The sequence below is a fragment of the Pagrus major genome, chromosome 7 (assembly GCF_040436345.1).
Source record: "Pagrus major chromosome 7, Pma_NU_1.0".
Lineage (NCBI taxonomy): Eukaryota > Metazoa > Chordata > Actinopteri > Spariformes > Sparidae > Pagrus > Pagrus major.
In genome coordinates this window covers 3,208,260-3,227,104 of record NC_133221.1, presented here as the reverse complement: position 1 = coordinate 3,227,104, position 18,845 = coordinate 3,208,260, and the positions used below count along the sequence as shown (strand labels likewise).

General features: G+C 44.9%; 1 protein-coding gene across 1 annotated transcript in view; it reads left to right on the top strand.

Annotated features, from left to right (window-relative positions):
- The window catches only part of lama5 (laminin, alpha 5), a 90,099-nt gene that overhangs the window by 19,570 nt on the left and 51,684 nt on the right, over positions 1-18,845 (top strand). Inside the window, exons 3-6 of the mRNA XM_073469638.1 lie at positions 15,290-15,407; positions 17,235-17,353; positions 17,625-17,795; positions 17,946-18,043. Coding sequence (XP_073325739.1) covers positions 15,290-15,407; positions 17,235-17,353; positions 17,625-17,795; positions 17,946-18,043 — 506 coding nt within the window. The remainder of the gene's footprint in view (positions 1-15,289; positions 15,408-17,234; positions 17,354-17,624; positions 17,796-17,945; positions 18,044-18,845) is intronic.

Genomic DNA, 18,845 nt, shown 5'->3' with positions numbered 1-18,845 from the left:
CTCTTTCTTCCACTGTGTTCAGGACGGGGTTCCTCTTGCGTTACTCTTTCCCATTCCCTCTTTAAAAGTTGCTCGAACGTAGTTTGGCATGAAAACTATCAGAAATCTTATCCATATTTCACTTATCAGTGTTCTGCATGACTGGAAGAAGAAAGACGGGCACACACACGATAAAATGTGAAGAAAACGGGACAAAAAGGCAACAGAGTGCGAGCAGGAGGACAAAGAGAAGGCTGCCCTCGTTAATGGGACAGTAAATATTGGTTTAAACCGGGTCACCTCCAGCAGACTGTTTGAGTTTCTCCTCTTTTCTTGACTTGGTGAGCGAAACGACGGAAAGAAAGGAGACACAGAGGAAGCGTTGGTCACTCAGTTTAAAGTTTACCTTACATTACATTTTTTACTGGTGAACACAGATGGAAGTTTACTGGCGTTCAGGACTTCAGATAACCAGCAGGGTTCACATTCTTCTTCTATACAGGTCTTCTTATCTGAATCCTGCATTTTCAGAGATTTTAATCCAGAGCAACAAGTTTCAGGGTCTGCTCACGATCTCAGGGATCAAACCTGTGACTCTGTTTGTGTTACAGGAGTTTTACTCGACCCAAACAGGCCAACGTGCTGGTTTAGTTGTGTTTTCTTGTAGTTTTAGGTGATGACTTTCACTCAGACTGCCTTGTTTCCCTTTGTCGCTAAGGAAGGACTCTTGTTTTGAAACTGCGTCCTGTAAACTGAAAAAAATGCCACTTAAAAGTAATGTAAAGATGTTTTTTCTTGCGTGTTATAAGTAAAAAATGTCTGAAAAGTGGAGATTTTCTTAAAACTGTAAAAACTGTTTCACTGAAGTGCTGTTTTCTCGTCTGATTGGGATTATCTTAAGTGTAATTGGATATTTTAAACGAGAAAATTAGACAAATGTACTCGGTAAGATGTGGTTTGTTCACACTGGGATAATGAGGTGAAGTGATGCCAACATACATGTTGATTTGGTGTCATCTGCCATCATCAAATCTTTTATTTTTCCTGCCAGTTTCTTAAAAATATCCCATTTGAAATAGCTAGTAGCTTTAAAAAAAATGTCTTTAAGCTAAATCTGGCCCATAACATCATGTTGGTGTTAATTAATGTGCACTGTCATGATAAAAAAAACAATACAGCATGTTTATTATGTTCAAAATGTACATTGTGTTGTTTGATTTCCTGTATAAAGCCCAAAAAAAGCCCCATGATAATAAGTACTCTTCAGTAGAGGTAATATGACAGAGACAAATATGTTTCTTTCTTTATCTTGATGTTGGAGTTGGAAGCAACACGTTAGCTCCAAGGTATCTTAGATGCTCTTCAATGTCAGACAGCAGTTGAGTCTCTTCTTGGCTTATCCAGCGATGTTTTTTTGTCATCGCTGTGGCTTTGTATCGCTCTGATTCAGCTCTTACAGTCGTGTAGCTGCAGGAATGTCTTCCTCCTCGTGCAAACACAGGAGTGGAGGAGGTGGACAGAGAGGAGTCGATAGGGAGAGCAGGAGGGGAGGACAGCAAACAGAAGGGAGTGTTTTCTCATAGTTAAGTCATAAAACGGTGAATGGGAGTGGAGGGGAGGTGCGTGCTAACGGTGTGTGTGTGTGTGTGTGTGTGTGTGTGTTGTGGGGGGTTGACCTGTTTGACTCACAGTCAGTGGAGGGTAAGGTGTGATCTGTGTACACATGGATCGGTAGTTGAGCCTGATTGTGAATTGAAATGCACTGATTTGAAGGTCGTCCAGCAGAACCGAGATGAAGAACCGAGCCGCTGAGATCAGAAGCGTGACTGTAAATCTCCTGTTGATCCTGCAGATAATAAACTGCGTACTCCTCAGATGTCTTGAAAGCAAACAGAGAATAGAGGGTTCGGACTGGTGTGTGCATGTTACAGAAATGTGTGTGTGTGCAGCTCAGCCGGCAGTTAACAGTCTGTTAATGAAGCTTAGTCAGAGTTCAGAGACTGTGACTGACGGACGCGCTCCACGAGGCAAAGCGCACATTTAAAACCTCATCACACACTGAGAAACACTACGGTGACCACCTGAAAGAGAGGGAGCGTGTGTGTGTGTGTGTGTGTGTGTGTGTGTGTGTGTGTGTGTGTGTACACTTGCTCCTCGTCACGTCTCAATCAGTCCTGGGGTCCGGACACATTAATGAGTCTCCGTCAGCTGCTGGCAGGAGACTGAGCTGAACAGCAGCACCATCAAAGCAGACAGGACGCAGACGGACTCACAGACGGGAGGTGTTTATTAAGAGCTGCAGCAACTGGGACCGGTTCAGTTGAAGCCAACAGCTGGGGAGCCTCAGCACTCCCAGTCACCATTAACATGCAGCCGTACAGTGTAACACATACTGGGAATACTTGACATGGTACAGAACATTTCTGTCTGGCAGCCCGTCTCTGCGTGATGGACACCGTGTGCACCGGGGAAAATGTCCTGCTAATATCTGTGTAGCTGCATCGCTGTGTCGTCAAGTAGAGAGTCCTTTTTTGACGTTAACAAAAATTGATCAAGTGGATGAGACATTTCCACAGTTAACCAACATACATACACTTTATATAACTCATTTCTGGTGCAGTTATCCCTGAAAACAAGCTGGATTCTGGTGCCGAAGTTAGAAAAAGTCGGACTATTGTACTAAATCCAATCTCTCAAAGTCGGACTAACACACCCAGATAATGCGGTTGGAAGTCGATTTACTCTCTTTCATGCATACGCCTTAGTCGGACCTGAACCGGCTTCGGCACCACAGTCCCTGCGCCGAGCACTGACCCGGAAGTTGTCCATGGCACAAAACCGGAAAAACAAAAGAAGACGACGACGACAGTATCAACACGGTGAGTGCTGGAGCAAGAAATACACATTTTGGGACCGACGAGGAGACACAGTTTATGTTGTCTCAGCTGATGTTGACCTTGCAACAGTCACAGGAGGGAAAGCACAGGTGTAATCAGTAGCAATAACAATGGCTGCATACCATTTAGTTTACCCAGAGCCCCTTGCATAGTGCGTGCACGCTCACTGGCATTAAATGTCACAGAGCCATCTTTAATGTAATCAGCTACACCTGCGTCTCTGCTGCAGGGACATGTCAACACATGGAAAAAGGTCTGTCAGGCTCAGTGTTGACCTTGAACAAGACACTGACCCTCCATCAGCTCCCTGACCTTTGACCTCTCTGCAGAAGGGGGCAGCGTGAGACACTTTAAGTTGACTTGTGGATTCAGAAGTAATGGAGACTGTCTGTATTTGATATGAGACGGATCACTGTCACGTCTCGTAGAGTTTGATGTAACTCATCAGTGTTTTACCTTGAAGAGTGTCTGCAGACTCCTCCTCTCTCCTCCTCTCTCCTCCTCCATCTCTCTCTTCATTAGGACAAGCTGAACTTCCTATCTCCCTTATCACTCCTCCTCCTCCTCCTCCTCTCTCCTCCTGCTCTTTACTAATTATGGGATTTCCCCCGGCTGTCTGTTATAATACGAGACGGAGGGAAGACGTGAGAGGAGGAGGAGAGCATCAGGAACGTGGAGAAAGTCGAGGTCACAGGAGAGGAAACCTCCCCTCCGTCTCCTCCTGTCCTCCCTTTCTGGGCTGTTCTTTCAATTTGCTGATTCCTCTCTTCTCCTCTCCTTTCATTTTCCCAGGTGGATTTAAATTTTTAATGGTCTTTTCAGTCTGTCAGCTGAGTTTCATGTGTGAGGGAGTCAGTGAGCTGCAGGACTTCGTCACGTTATCTTATCACTTTGACGGATCCTTAAAAATCCTTTACGCTCAAAGTGGGAGCAAGCTGTCACTTCTCGTTAACGTGTTGCTTCTGAAGTTTTAATGATGCGTCTGTCCAACGTTTTTCCATCGTCAGTGTGTCCGGTGTGACACCTCAGATACAGCTCATCGAGATTTGACCAAACCAGTTCAACAGTTCAGCTGCTGTCTTTCAAAACTGTTTTCTGAAGAAATAAAAAAGATTTAAAGACTGAATAAAAGCCTGCAAATGTCAGTGAGACAGATTTTATAATAAGACCCACAATCCTTCAGTCCTGACCCAGCAACGTACTCGTAATTACAAACACACATGTTTGTGTTTCTACTTACTTTCTTCCATCATTTAATTTGAGGTAACGACACGTTTCTTTTAGCGACTTCTGCTCTAACATCCGATGATCCGTCAGGGAGCGAGGAGGGAAGTCGGCTAACGTGATAAATATAACCTGAATAAAACTTTATCTCATTACCTCGTCTTGTAAACATTTGTGCCTTATGAGTGTGGATGGATTTTCATCGGCATCTCCCATGATCCCACACTACTTACATGTTTTGTTTTGTTTTGATGGAGAGCGGCAGAAATTACACACTCTGAAACCTAAAGCTGCCAGCGTGCTTCATCACACGTCAGATCAGGGAGGCCAGCATGAAACAGACAATCTGACATTCACACCTGTTTCACGCAGTGATTGTGTCCAGCTCCCGTTTTGTGTTTGTTACACATGAACAGTGAGTGAAACACTACGAAGGTCACCCAGCAGTGACCGTCTGAAAACCTGCACCATGATCCCCTCATTTAAACGACATCGCCGCCTTCAGATGTCGCTATTTTTAACAATTACGAAGTACGAGCACTTTTCAAGAATGAACCCGGGACTCTGAAACCTCTGACCCTCAAACAGCTCTCTGAAGAAGCAGCTTTTATTGGCTGTGTATGTTTAGGCACACGAGGAATTTGACTCTGAGGCAAGGACCGGACAAAATGTCCTCACTTTTCAAAAATGTCCTCACTCTCAAGGCCTAAAACACACACACACACACACACACACTGTGCAGGAGTTTCCACATCCTGGGGGGATGTTGAGCTGTCAGACAGAGTTGTGGAACAAGGCATCAATCTGCAGAAGAACCAGGAGGATGAACTGTTCCCCCGGGCCTCTTCTATCTGTTTCACCTCCCACCCCTCCTCTTTACTCTGCGACTAATCTCTCCTTTACGACTCCTTCATCACCTCTCTCTCTTTCTCTTTTTGCTAAGGCTGTGTTAGCCACATTTGAGGCTAACACGTGATAATTTTGATTTTGATAATTTATCTTAAAATAAAACAAGGACGTCATTTATGTTGTTTTGCTTGATTTTCACCATTTTCTGACATTTTATAGACCAACGAACTAATCGATTAATGGAGAAGATAATCAACAGATGAAACAGTGAAGATAATGGTATAAACGTGAACAAAGTGCAGTATATGTACTTATTTTAGCCCCCAGCTGCTAAAGTCTCTGATCTCACAGGGAGAAAATCCACCAAGCTTCTAATAAAGATGCAAAATGTTCAATATCCATTTAAAAACCAGGAGCCACATCAGGAGTGATCGTTCTCATGCCCGCTCTCCTCCCCTCCCTCCCTCCTTGATAAGTTTTCTCTGAGAAGACGCCTCGGTCGGTGTTTCCATGACGGGAGTCGTCTCTCTTTATCTCTTATCTCCGGTCTCGTCCTTCTCCTCCTATCTGCTTCACGTCTGCTTTTTCTTTTTCTCACTATCTCGACCACTCTTCTCATTGTCTTCCCCTTTCAGCTCTCACCCTCTTCCCCTCCTCTCTGTCACCTTGTTTTTTTTTTGGTTTCTCCTCTCCAGGTCTGCGTTCAGTGCAGAGCCGGGAAGTCTTAAAAATTCCCAGGACATCACAGACATGAAGGCAGAAACATGGATGCTCGCAGAGGCTAATGCTATGCTAGTGCAACTTAATTTGCTTTTTAGCATAGAGCATTAGCAACTGTAGGATTACTTTTTCTCCTAAAAGTGCAACAGCTACGAGCTGCTTTACAGAACTGTTGATGTTTTCTCTCTTTCATATCTTGTAATTATGACTTTTCATTGAATAAAGTTGATCGTTTTCTCATAATTAAGAGACAAAGGCGCTTTCAGGTGGTGGAAAACTGGCTCAGAAGTTCAAGTCACAAGATCATTTGTCTTTCTTTGATGAACACACCTCTGTGGAGGTTTAAAACCAAACTGCTGGATTGTGGGATCGTGTCATTCCTTTTTTTTCCCAGCGGGAAGTCAATATTTCCGACTTCCTGCCGTCTCTGGAGCTCAGCTCATCACCAAGTCTTAACCCAGCTTCTCTCGTCTTGCCCTGACTTGTCAGAGATGGTGTATAAGGGTATGTGCAGAGAGGCTTTCCCTCTGCAAACTAGCATGAAGATGGAAAGATAAAGAGAGACAGTCTGTAATCTTTACATTTCTGAAGTGTTTCAGAAACACTGTGATCACTGCTGAGCGTGTACGGACCGGCTGCGTGGATGCATAGGTGTCTCTCTACATCTGTAGCCTCCGGGCAGCCGAATGCCACCTGGAGGACTGTGTGGTCGGGACATCGAGGTGCTTATTGGGAACATTGCAGGCTGTTATTAGTCTGAAAGTGGCGGTGGGGTTTTCTCCTCCTTTCATTTACAGACCTCGAGATAATGTGTAGTTTCAGGCGACACCGTTTTCTATCTGGAAAAACAAAAAGACATGAAGTCGACTCTGTTGCTGCTAATTAGTTGCCAAGATCGTGTTTCAAAGTGAGAAATGTGAGTTTATGTCCTGTTTCACGGTTTAAATCACAGCGGGGGATAATTGGAGGAACTTACAGGAAGATTACAGGTCAGTCAGCCCCGGAGCTAAATGTGACATTTGCAGCTTTAAATGTGAGATATCACCTCCCTTCACCTGGAGCTAACTCAGACCCTCCTCAGACCAGGCTCATCTGTTTCTAAAAGGTCAGATTTGTGCCGTTTATCTCCGTCAGGACTCTTTGTTTTTGATACAAGATGATACACCGGCTGCGATGCAACATTGTATGTTTGTGGCCGATATTCTTGTATAGATGGAATATATACGTAACACCCCTTTTATGCAATGATCCCTCATTAAACGCTCCTGACAACAAAAAGGATATTTTACAGTTTAACAATGAACTGTTGTCTAAAATGACATCAGGGAATTTATTAATTAAAAATCCCTCAAAGCGTCTTTTTTCATATCGGACAACATATTTACTGATACTGATATATCTGTGGTAGCCAGTTATCAGCTCAAAGTAATCAATTAACGGGGGGAAATAATGAACAGATTAATCGATAGTGAAAGTAATTGTTCGTTGCAGCTCTGTTTGCATCAACCTGACCTTTGATCCTGAGGTCAAATGAAAATGATTTACAGAAAACATCGTCTGCAAAATCCATAAACTCACAATGCAAAACCGGAAATTTGTCAAAAGACTTTCCGTAACCGTGCGCTGCTTTATTATAATACACCCGTTTATACGATCCAGCACCAGTAAACATCTCGGTTTGTGTCGGAGGACAAATCACCTGATAGCGGCAAAGTCAGAGCCACCGTGCCGCTTCTCAGCCCTTATAACTCAACGAGACACGTTTCAAGAGGCGTCTCGCTTTAAACGGTGAAACCTTAAACTGTCAGAAAATGTTCTCACTGAAATCTTAGAGGACAGAGACAGAGAGAGACAGAGAGAGAGACAGAGAGAGAGACAGAGAGAGAGAGAGAGAGAGACACAGACAGAGAGAGAGAGAGAGAGAGAGAGGGAGTCTTCCCTTCAGGAATTCTGTCTTGGAATTCTGGAGGAAGAGTAGACGGACATTCCCGAACCCCCGGAGAGAGAGACATGAAGGGACGGTGTAGCCGACCCCTCGCTACAGGCCTGTGTCTTGTTCTCAGTTTGATTACAGTGGAGCTGCAGGGTCACATCAGCTGAGGGGAAACATAACCACCACCACCACCACCGCTGCTGACATCTGTTGTGTCTTCAGACTGAGAGATGCAGAGGGAGGTGTAGATGAGTCCATGTCGGGGGAGGATTAGGAAAAAGGAAAGAGGTACGAGAGAGACGCTGAGATTGACTTGGAATGTCAGGAATGACCTTCGTTCTCTCGTTCTGTGTGTGTGTGTGTGTGTGTGTGTGTGTGTGTGTGTGTGTGTGTGTGTGTGTGTGTGTGTGTGTTAGAGCAGCTGCTGCTCAGCCTGGCACCACTGGATCTGTCTGCAGAGACAGATTACACACCGACTGACAGATAATGAGAGCAGTCGGTGGAAACAACATGAAGGATTAATGTCTCACAGGGACGATGTCACTGAGTCTTTTTTTACTGTGAAGGAGAATCAGACAAATTACATTTTAGCAGACTTGTAAAAGATGTGTTATGATCTGACACGAGTTTAAGCTTTTAAACAATGTGCAATTTGTCAAAATGTACCGCTCTCCTGACTGACTGTGGCCTCCAGACACCGTCCGTCTTTTCAAACCCTCTCCGTCGAGGCGCCCGTTTGAGCTCTCAGTTAGTTGATGCATCAAAAAAGTTTTTCTTTTCCAAGACTTTTCAGTCATTTTGTTTTTGTCCACTCAAAAGTACCATCAGAGACACACAGAGGCAGAAAGTCTGTCCTCAACCATCACATTTGATCTACTTTTTAACCCTCAAAAAGTAAAACTTCCAGCCTCCAAACAAAAAGAAAAAAACATTTTAGCCCAGGAAAACAACCCCAGAAACAAAACAAAAGGTGTCATGGCTGCAGCTGTCGATTATTTTCATAATGAGTGATTGAAAATGCCGCATCAACTCCCAAAACCCAAGAAAGCATCTTCAAACCCCCCAAAAACCCAAAGTAGAGTGACAAAGAACAGAATAACTCACATTTAAGAAGCTGATGTTTGGCGTCTGTGCAGTTTCAATCAGCGATTAATCAATTATCAAGATCTTGCAGCGTTCGCCATATGTTTGATGTAAATCATGGGAAATAAATACACACGGTGCCACGTACACTGTGGCGTGTGTGTACAGTATGTCGTCACGCTTCATTAAAATAATCTTCCAGTGGAAGTGGATTCAGTTATAACTGCGGAATGATCCTTTAAATCTCTTCCCTACTGACAGATGCAGCTGCAGCTCCGTCTCTGCTTTACAACATCAGTCCTGTCTCTCATCAACCTCTAGACACACACACACACACACACACACTCCAAGACGACCTCAAGACGCCAGAATAATCTGCCCATCCGCCGGGCCTTAATGTAAAGATACACACACACACACACGTACACCAGAACATCTGTTGGTGCTGGTGTTGCTGCAGCAGCGTGTGAGCTGTGATTAAAGAGCCTTTTCTCTGCAGAGGAGCTCAGTTCTGGATTGATCCCGGTCCATTCAGAGTCCGTTTAATCCTTCAGTGCTGAAACTAGTCGTCAGCTAATCAGTCAGCTGACTGTCTCTGGTAATTATGATCAACAGTGAAGTTTAATTTAGCAGATTTCTGCTGGTTTTAGCTTCTCAAACATGAAGAATTATTCTGGGTTTTATCACTTTCTGGGCTGCAGAACAGAACATTGATGATCGTCTTTGCTGAAAAAACGCTGCAGTACAGACAAAACTGTTCCTCCTGTCACCTGAACCAGCCCTCAGGTGTTTTGTCCTCTGCAGACTGATGATTTATTTACACTTTCTGTAATAATAGTAGTTTCAGATTGAAATTACTCTCTGATTTCACTTGGATTATTGCAGCTGTCCCTCAGAGACCAGCTTGCCTTTGAGCCACAGGACAGTTTATTAGATTTGACGATGGTCCAGATGTGGAATTCTTCCAACCATCACATCTGTACGAGCGTCTGCAGTCATTAACTTGACTGACACGATAATGACATGATAAATATGATGATGAGAGTATAATCGTAAATCAAAGAATCCCTCCCTCTTTCATCCCTCCTTCATCCCTCCCTCCTTCATCCCTCCCTCCTTCATCCCTCCTTCGTCCCTCCTTCATCCCTCCTTCATCCCTCCCTCCTTCTTCCCTCCCTCCTTCGTCTCTCCATCCTTCATCCCTCCTTCATCCCTCCCTCCTTCATCCCTCCCTCCTCCTTCATCCCTCTCTTCTTCATTCCTCTCTCCTTCATTCCTCTCTCCTTCACCCTCTCTCCTTCACCCTCTCTTCTTCATCCCTCTCTCCTTCATCCCTCTCTTCTTCATCCCTCTCTCCTTCATCCCTCTCTTCTTCATTCCTCTCTCCTTCATCCCTCCCTCCTTCACCCTCTCTTCTTCATCCCTCCCTCCATCATCCCTCCCTCCTTCACCCTCTCTTCTTCATCCCTCCCTCCATCATCCCTCCCTCCTTCACCCTCTCTTCTTCATCCCTTTCTCCTTCATCCCTCCCTCCTCCTTCATCCCTCTCTTCTTCATTCCTCTCTCCTTCATTCCTCTCTCCTTCACCCTCTCTCCTTCACCCTCTCTTCTTCATCCCTCTCTCCTTCATCCCTCTCTTCTTCATCCCTCTCTCCTTCATCCCTCTCTTCTTCATTCCTCTCTCCTTCATCCCTCCCTCCTTCACCCTCTCTTCTTCATCCCTCCCTCCATCATCCCTCCCTCCTTCACCCTCTCTTCTTCATCCCTCCCTCCATCATCCCTCCCTCCTTCACCCTCTCTTCTTCATCCCTCTCTCCTTCATCCCTCCCTCCTTCATCCTCTCTCCTTCATCCCTCTCTCCTTCTTCCCTCTCTCCTTCATCCCTCCCTCCTTCATTCCTCCCTCCTTCATTCCTCCCTTCTTCATCCCTCTCTCCTTCATTCCTCCTTCATTCCTCTCTCCTTCACCCTCTCTCCTTCATCCCTCCCTCCTTCACCCTCCCTCCTTCTTCCCTCGATCCCTTTGTTGTGTGTCTCCCATCTTATCTCCATGGTTACCTGAGGCACCGGGAATGTGGTGCCACCAAGGAATGTGTACAATTATTAAACCAGCCAGAGGCCAGACACACACACACACACACACACATTCCTCTGACACACACACATGTACTCACTGTGTGTTGCATGTACAGAAAGCGTGTACATTCAAACTTTATCTTCGGTGTGAGGTTATATATTTCTTTTACTTCATGACTTCTGCAGAAAAAAACAAAAAAGTCACTTTAAGTAGTGAAGTGTGTCAGCAGGTCAGGTACGTCCTGTCAGGTGTCCAGAGGCCCTGCAACAACACAGCTGTTAGCACAATAACACACAGAGATAAAATAATTATACTTTGTTATGAAAAGTCACAGACACACACACACTGAGGAGCAGGTGTTTGCTTCGACACATGTATATAACACAGTAAACCACACGGACATCTTTGATCTCTTCATCTCATTTCTCTCCCGCTCGTTTGACCTGTTGCTGGCTGGCTGGCTGGCTGGCTGGCTGGCTGGCTGCCCGTTGCCACGGTAACAGCAGCAGCAGTCGTCTGATTGATGGGATTGACAGGCAATTCAGACGGGCTGACCTGGGAGGCCGCCACTAATCCATAAATCCTGTGGAGGTGTGTGTGTGTGAGAGAGAGAGAGTGTGAGAAAAAAAAAGGGTCAGCAAAACCTTTTGTTGAATGTGTGTGTGTGTGTATGTGTGTGTGTGTGTGTGTGTGTGTGTGTGTGTGTGTGTGTGTGTGTCAACCAGGCAACAGACTGACTCCCACAGAGAGTTGGAGACACACAGCTGAGAGACACAAAGTAGTCGATGGTTTCACTTTTGGCATTTTTATTCTGGTTTTAGAATAAATTTAGATTTTGTCGTCTTTACGTGGATATTTCTGTTTCTTTATCCTTCCGCTCCACGACGTTCTGGAGGTGATACGGTGGCACCAACGTGACTCAGAGATAAATAAACTTATTAAATTATCTCGTCATGGTTAGCTGTGGCCATCTCGGGTAATGTTGAGTGCATTATTCAGGTGTTTTCAGTGTTTTAACTGGGGGAACTGGGCCTGCCTGTCTTCATAGAAATGGATCTTAGGATTGAGGTGTTTCTGTAAATTCAGCGTAGAGGGTCTGTAAGGTTAACTTGAGAAATATCTGCTGCCTCACCTTCAGTAAACAGCTCCAGGCTTTAGTGTTGATGGACTATTACTCAGCTGAATCAGAGCCAAAGTAGAGATACAGAAACACAGATTCTAGATCAGATCAGTGCCGATTATGGGTCGATCCGTTGCTCCGCTGGTGGAAGACCCATTTTTCTTCTGTTTTTTTTTGTCTTACAGTAATAAAATCGTCCTTCAGTCGTTCCTAAAAGGTCAAAGTCACACCAGCCTGAATGGGAGCTGAAGTTCAGAGCAGATCACCTGATGTCTCTGCATGTTCAGTCGTGTGTTTCCAGTTAGAAAACATCTTTCGGTTCAAAGGAACCGGCTCTGAACTTCAGCTCGCTCCCCGAGCAGGTCGAACTTTAACCCTGGAATCGGAGGAATGCTTCTGGATTTTTCTTTCAATATCTGTGGCCCCCCGAGGGACGTGTAGAGGCCTCGCTTTCAGTTTCCTGTCCTTTAAATCTCTTTCAGACGTACGCGCATGCATTCACACACACACACACAGTATATGCTTGTACACACCCTGAGGCTTTTATTTGTGTTTGAAGTAGAAAGAAGTATTTTTACTGGTCAATATAAACATTTCTGAAGACTTTCTTTTTGTCCAGAGGTGTAACAAATACGCTGACAGACGTTTAGATATTTCCTCTCTACTCAAGGCTAAACAATGCGAACAGAGCAGAGGAATGAAATGACAACCACTGACAACATCTCCAGTTGTGTCTCTGGTGGAGCAGCAGGAGATGACTGGTTGGACAGATGGAGATGGATGGATGAACTCGAGTCTCTTCTGTTAACAGAGGAAAGATGACATCCCTCCATCCTTCTTCTCTCTCATTCATCAGCCTGAAACACACACTCCTGGCATTCCCCAGTGGTGGAGTAGTACTAGTTTATGCAGGTCTTTGCGTGGACGTGTGTGTGTGTGTGTGTGTGTGTGTGTGTGTGTGGGTTGTCATCACCTCTGTCAGAGCTGCCTGTCAGAAGCAGGAAGTCCGGAGATCACAGGTCGAACTGGAAAGATGGATGATCAAAGACAGTGTGAGTGTGTGTTCTCTGATAGCGAGACAAAGACCTGCTAAATGTTGGACGTGCTCGAACACGAAAGGAAAGACGAGTTAGATCCGTCCAGATGTTGGTCTGTGTGATGACCCTCTGTGTGCAGCTCAAAATGTCTGACCGTGTGGACTCTAGCAGGGACCTAATGCGAGCTTCATGTCTTTTATAAATGTCTTAAGATGAGCGTTAGTGTCAGATCCTCCTCTTCGTTGCTCATTCGAAGTCCTTCTGGCCACCAAATCGGTTAAAACTGTTGTGACTCTCAGCTGTGCGATCACATGGTTGGCTGATATATTTCGGCCAAAGCAGACAATTAGTTTTTGGCTGAAGGGGCTGGATGTGTGTCGCACATCCTCCATCGTGGGCTTGACTGACTTTTCTATGCAAAAACGCTTCAAGTGGTTTGTCTCCTGTCCCGTCACGCCTGTCTCTGCAGACACACGAGAACAAACAGGACTGCGTCTGTGTCCGTTTTGAGACATATACACATCCTTTCATAGAGTACACATTATCTTTAGAGGAATTTCAAGGCTGCAGAAACACATTTAGAAACATTGTTAGTTCAGTTTTCCCTGTGACAGAAGAACTGAGGCTGAAAAAACCTCAGAAATGTACCAGTTTGACTCAAATCTCTCGTGAAATTCACTGAAAACACTTTTAATAACACACACAACCACAATGTTCTCTCTGTAGCTGTCAACCTTCAGATTAAAAGCCAAAAAATGCCCGAAAAGCAAATTCCTCAAATCCCTGAAATATGTCTTTTGTTTCACTGATTCCTCCATTTGGCTCAAATGGTGTCACTGAATGTTTCTTTTGTAGTAAAGGGTCATGTACTGTTTACGTAACGTGTCCGACGGCAGGTTAAAGCTTAAAAAAAAACTTCTCGTCTGCACATTCAGGATATTTCTGTTCCTTTTATTCAAGATTTGATGGTGAAGACGTGGCAGGAAATGAGAACAGAGAGAGAGATTGATCCTTAAATCCTTAAAATGCAGGGAAATAGTTGCTTTTTCAAGTTGCTTGCTGAAACCAGAAAGAAGGAAACACTTATATATCCTGCTCTCACCACTTCCTCCATAATGAGCCTTGCCTTCAGCAGTTATTATCAGGTATCATGGGATCAATGAAAATGTTGCCATCACATGTTTTTACTTATATATACTTTAAATATGCTGCAGTCAAAAAATGAGCTGAGGAGGTGTAGCAAACAGAGGTGATGGTGGTCGGTTATAATGTGATTATGTGCGTCATCGTGTTGTTTCATCGGTTCTGTTTCAACCGGGGAGCGATTTCAAGGTCTGACAGACAAAACAGTGCAGCTGAACTCGTCTCTGTGCCCATGAGAGCAGTTTGTCATCGCCGTCTAACCAGCTTCAGGAAATGAATGAGGGATGACAAATGAAAGAGAAGAGGCTGCCGACGGCCGGAGAGCCGGGCTGAAACCAGAGAGGTGTGATGAAGGGGCATCTGGTGCTCGTTAGTGACAGGCATCAGCTCTGTGATAATAACTGCTAACCCAACATGTAACAGGACGTAACGACGAGACGAGCTGTGGTTTGGTTCTGACGGGACGTCTCTCAGGAGGCTCACAGGTCCAGACTTCAGGTCGATGCAGCCGTCGACTGGTTTTATTAGAAGCTGGAAGCTTTTTCTTTTTCACCACAACTGTCTGTTGTCTTTGAACAGCTCGTCTCTGCAAACCTCGACAGTCCTCTTCCTTTTCTTTTCCTTTAATTACCATTTATTTCATATCTTTTACCTTCCTTTTCTCTTCTTTACTCAGTTTTTTCCCTTTCCTTTGATTTATTTCCCTTTCCTATCCTCTACTTTCTTCCTTTTGTTTCATGTCTTACCTTTGATTTCCTTTCCTTTCCTTTTATTTCCTTTTTACTTCCTTTGCTTTCCTCTCCTTTTCATTCCTTTTCTTTGTCCTTTCCCTTCCTTTCCTTTCATTTCCTACCTTTCCTTTCCTTTCCTTTCCTTTCCTTTCCTTTCCTTTCCTTTCCTTTCCTTTCCTTTCCTTTCCTTTCCTACCTTTCCTTTCCTTTGCTTTCTATAATGGACCAAATGAATAGAATTAACAGAATAATCAAGAAATGAATTAGCAGGTTATTAAACGAGGGAAATGACCGACAGTTGAAACCCTACACTGATGAGAAAAGACGTACTGGGACCAAAATGTTTATAGCTCTGTAGATATCTGTGCTGTTGATGGAGGTTTCAGGTTATCTGTAACGCTGCACTGAGCAGAAATGTCCAGGATCGACCAAAACACAGCGAACGATGTTTGAATACGACTTCTGATGTGAATTTCTTCTCCTCTGTGTCTCTGCAGCTCTTCCACGTCGCCTACGTGTTGATCAAGTTTGCGAACTCTCCCCGTCCGGACCTCTGGGTTCTGGAGAGATCCGTCGACTTCGGGCAGACCTACCTACCCTGGCAGTACTTCGCCTGTGAGTAGATGTCTTCACCTAAACAGTCTAGATGTGTGTGAGTCCAGATGTTACTGAGTCAGATTCCATCAGCATCACTTCATGCTTTCCTAACCTCCCCCAGGCTCCGGCTCCGTTCTCCCTCTAATCTCACAGTTAAACAGCAGCCCCGGGGGGGAAGGCGACTGATTGGTTGGTTCGTTTGTTGGTCAGGTCGGAGGAGGGGGGGTCATTACATCATAGAGCTGCCAGCTGATTGGCTGTGGCAGCTGTCAGTTCAGGTGGGCTGCAGGGGGAATTCCAGGCATGACTGGCAACAGGTCGCAGCTTGATGTTCACCTGAGTGAAAGACAAGAGGAGGCAGAGGGGGTTTGGGTCTGCCTCACCTGTGTGTGTGTGTGTGTGTGTGTGTGTGTGTGTGTGTGTGTGTGTGTGTGTGTGTGTTCCCATATAATGACCTGCCATTAATTAGCATTATTGACAGCTGCTCCAGGTGTCCGTCACAGCACAGTAATGAACCTTTGACAGTAAACTTCAGTTTTAATCCGACAGAGCACCACAGCCTGGTGGAAACATCACCGCAGGTGTGTTATATACCTCCATACTCACAATGACTCACTGTCTGTTTGTTTAATGCTGTTCAAACCAGAGCAGGGAGCCTGCAAGTCGTTGCAGATCATGAATCCCCCGGCCATATGATGAAGTATATGGCCGAACTCTCAAAGAAGTATTTGCTCGTGTTTTTTTTTGTTCTTTATTTTGTTCTGTTTTGTTGTCATGTTTTCTGTGAAGCCTCTTTGACCTGTATTTTATGTGGAGCAGCTTGTAAACTTGTTTAGATAAGTGCTATATAAACAACGTTATTATTATTATTATTGTTACATGACCAGAGAAAACGAGGGGAAGCCAACATTTCTTGCTCCCAGAAGCTTCCTCATCTGGCACATCTGGTTCCTGGACTTGCCATGGACTGACGCTGGCCATCGACAGCTTTCCTTTCCTTTCCTTTCCTTTCCTTTCCTCTCCTTTCTTTTCCTTCCTTTTCTTTCCTTTCTTTTCCTTTCCTTTCCTTTTTCTTTCCTTTCCTTTCCTTTCCTTTCCTTTCCTCTTACTTTCAGCTCGGGTCTGCGCCTCCATATGAGCTCCATCTGAACCAGTTCCCAGTCGGTCCTCTGGTGCCAGAACCTGACTGTCGACCGCCTGCTGAGGAAATGTTCCTTAGCTTGATTAGAAAAGTAACTGAAGATGAACTCTTCTTCAGTATGAAACGCTGGTGTTGATCCACAGCGTCTTACAGTCAGAGGACAGGCGATAGGTGCGTGTGTGTGGGTGGTAGGACAGAGTAAACTGTTGTTGGCCACGAAGCCGTAAATCTCAGAGTTATTTGACAGTTTTAGTTTGAGCTGCTGCGGCTGTTAGACACACACTATAATAAGGTTGGATCTGACATCTCGACATTATAAAATCACCCTTCCCTCCTCGTCTTTGTCTCTTCCTCCATCTCGAGAACAAATCTGAGATGAAGTGAAACTATTTCGTGTCTTCATAGAGAAACAATGTGATTTAAACAAGCTGAAGCCTCAAACTGTCAAACACACCTTTACAGTTTAATTACTCCCCGAAGACTCCAGCTGTTGTGAGGCTGAAGATGCTGCTGAGTTATATTTAAGGAGGACTGTTGAGTCTAACACAGAACCACCGGCAAAACAAGACCGTCCTTTAATTATCACACTGAGACGCATCATTAAAATACTACAAGTTACTAACCCCTTTTCTCTGCCTCTCTCTATCTGTGTGTGTGTGTGTGTGTGTCTGTGTCTGTGTGTGTGTGTGTGTGTGTGTGTGTAGCCTCCAAGAGAGACTGTATCGAGCGTTTTGGACAGCAGACCATCGAGAGGATCAACAGCGATAACGACGTCATCTGCACCTCCGAGTACTCGCGTATCGTCCCGCTGGAAAATGGAGAGGTGAGTGCCAGAGACACCCAGAAAGCTATTTTTCATCCTAAAATAACAGTCGCTGCAGAAACGACATGATCGCACAGAGCAATCAAACATGTCTTGACATTACAAAGACAACAGTCTGAATCATAACAGACACACAGACGTTGCAATTAATATTTAGTGTCTGATTTGGTTGATCTCGTCCCTCAGATGCGTGCAGGACTTTCCCAGGTTGTAATGTTTATACTTCAACACCTGTTCGTTAGCTGATGATGCCTTTTGTCTTCCTCCCAAGATCGTGGTGTCCTTGGTGAACGGTCGGCCCGGAGCGATGAACTTCTCCTACTCACCGGTGCTGAGGGATTTCACCAAGGCCACCAACATCAGGCTTCGCTTCCTGAGGACCAACACGCTGCTGGGACACCTGATGGGCAAAGCGCTGCGTGACCCCACCGTCACCCGCAGGGTAAGACGAGGAAACACAGAGATCGGACAGGAAATCAGTCCTGATTTGTTGAGATCATAACGTCTCCTGGCTCCAGCTTCATATTTACCGTACACACATGAGGTCAGGATTCCTTTAGCTAATAACTCATATTGTGTATTTATGTTGCAGTATTACTACAGTATCAAAGACATCAGTATCGGAGGACGCTGTGTGTGTAACGGACACGCTGAGGCCTGCAACGCCGAGGACCCCATCGACCCCTACAAGTAAGACACAAAGATAAACCTTCAGAGATGAATGAGAGTCAGACTGTGTTATCATGGCTCACAGACGTGCGGCAAACCAACATTGTTTTGACTGGATTCTCTAGTATACCTGTGTGTGTGTGTGTGTGTGTGTGTGTGTGTGTGTGTGTGTGTGTGTGTGTGTGTGTGTGTGTGTGTGTGTGTGTGTATTGTGGCCCCGACTGAACAAAGATGAGAGGAAACCTTTGCTACGCACAGCAGGTTATAAAAGTGATTTATGCCATTACGATGACTCCGATATGAAACCCGCACACAAATTACAAAAACTTCACAGCCCCGAGCCGCGGCTGTGATCCAGAAGAGGAGGGCTTCAGTCATTCTTTGATTCTGCGGTTTTGTTTCGGTGCCAGTGATGTCTTGTCTTCCTCGGGACGACATACCTGTTATGCAAATCAGATAAAAAGATATGTTACAACAACATGAGCCTGCTGCGAAAACAAAAGAGGAGAGGAGAAATTCATGAAACGAAGAAGCAGAAATCTGCCACGTCTTCTGGTGCCTGATTTAAATCTTTAGGAACAAAAACCTGAAGATCTTTTATGCCATTAGTGTCAAAATCCAAAAAGTCAAGTCAGGACAGGAGGCTCTGGTGCCACCGTAACATCTGAAAAATGATAAAGTTTCTCATCTGTCACTGGATCGTTGTTCTTCAACAGGATAAGAGTCAGTATCAGTTCAAATTCCCTCATTTTCATTCACTTTCTGCCTGCACAGTCTCAAACTGACTGACCAGGATAAAATCAGAAGCAGGAGGAACATGAGG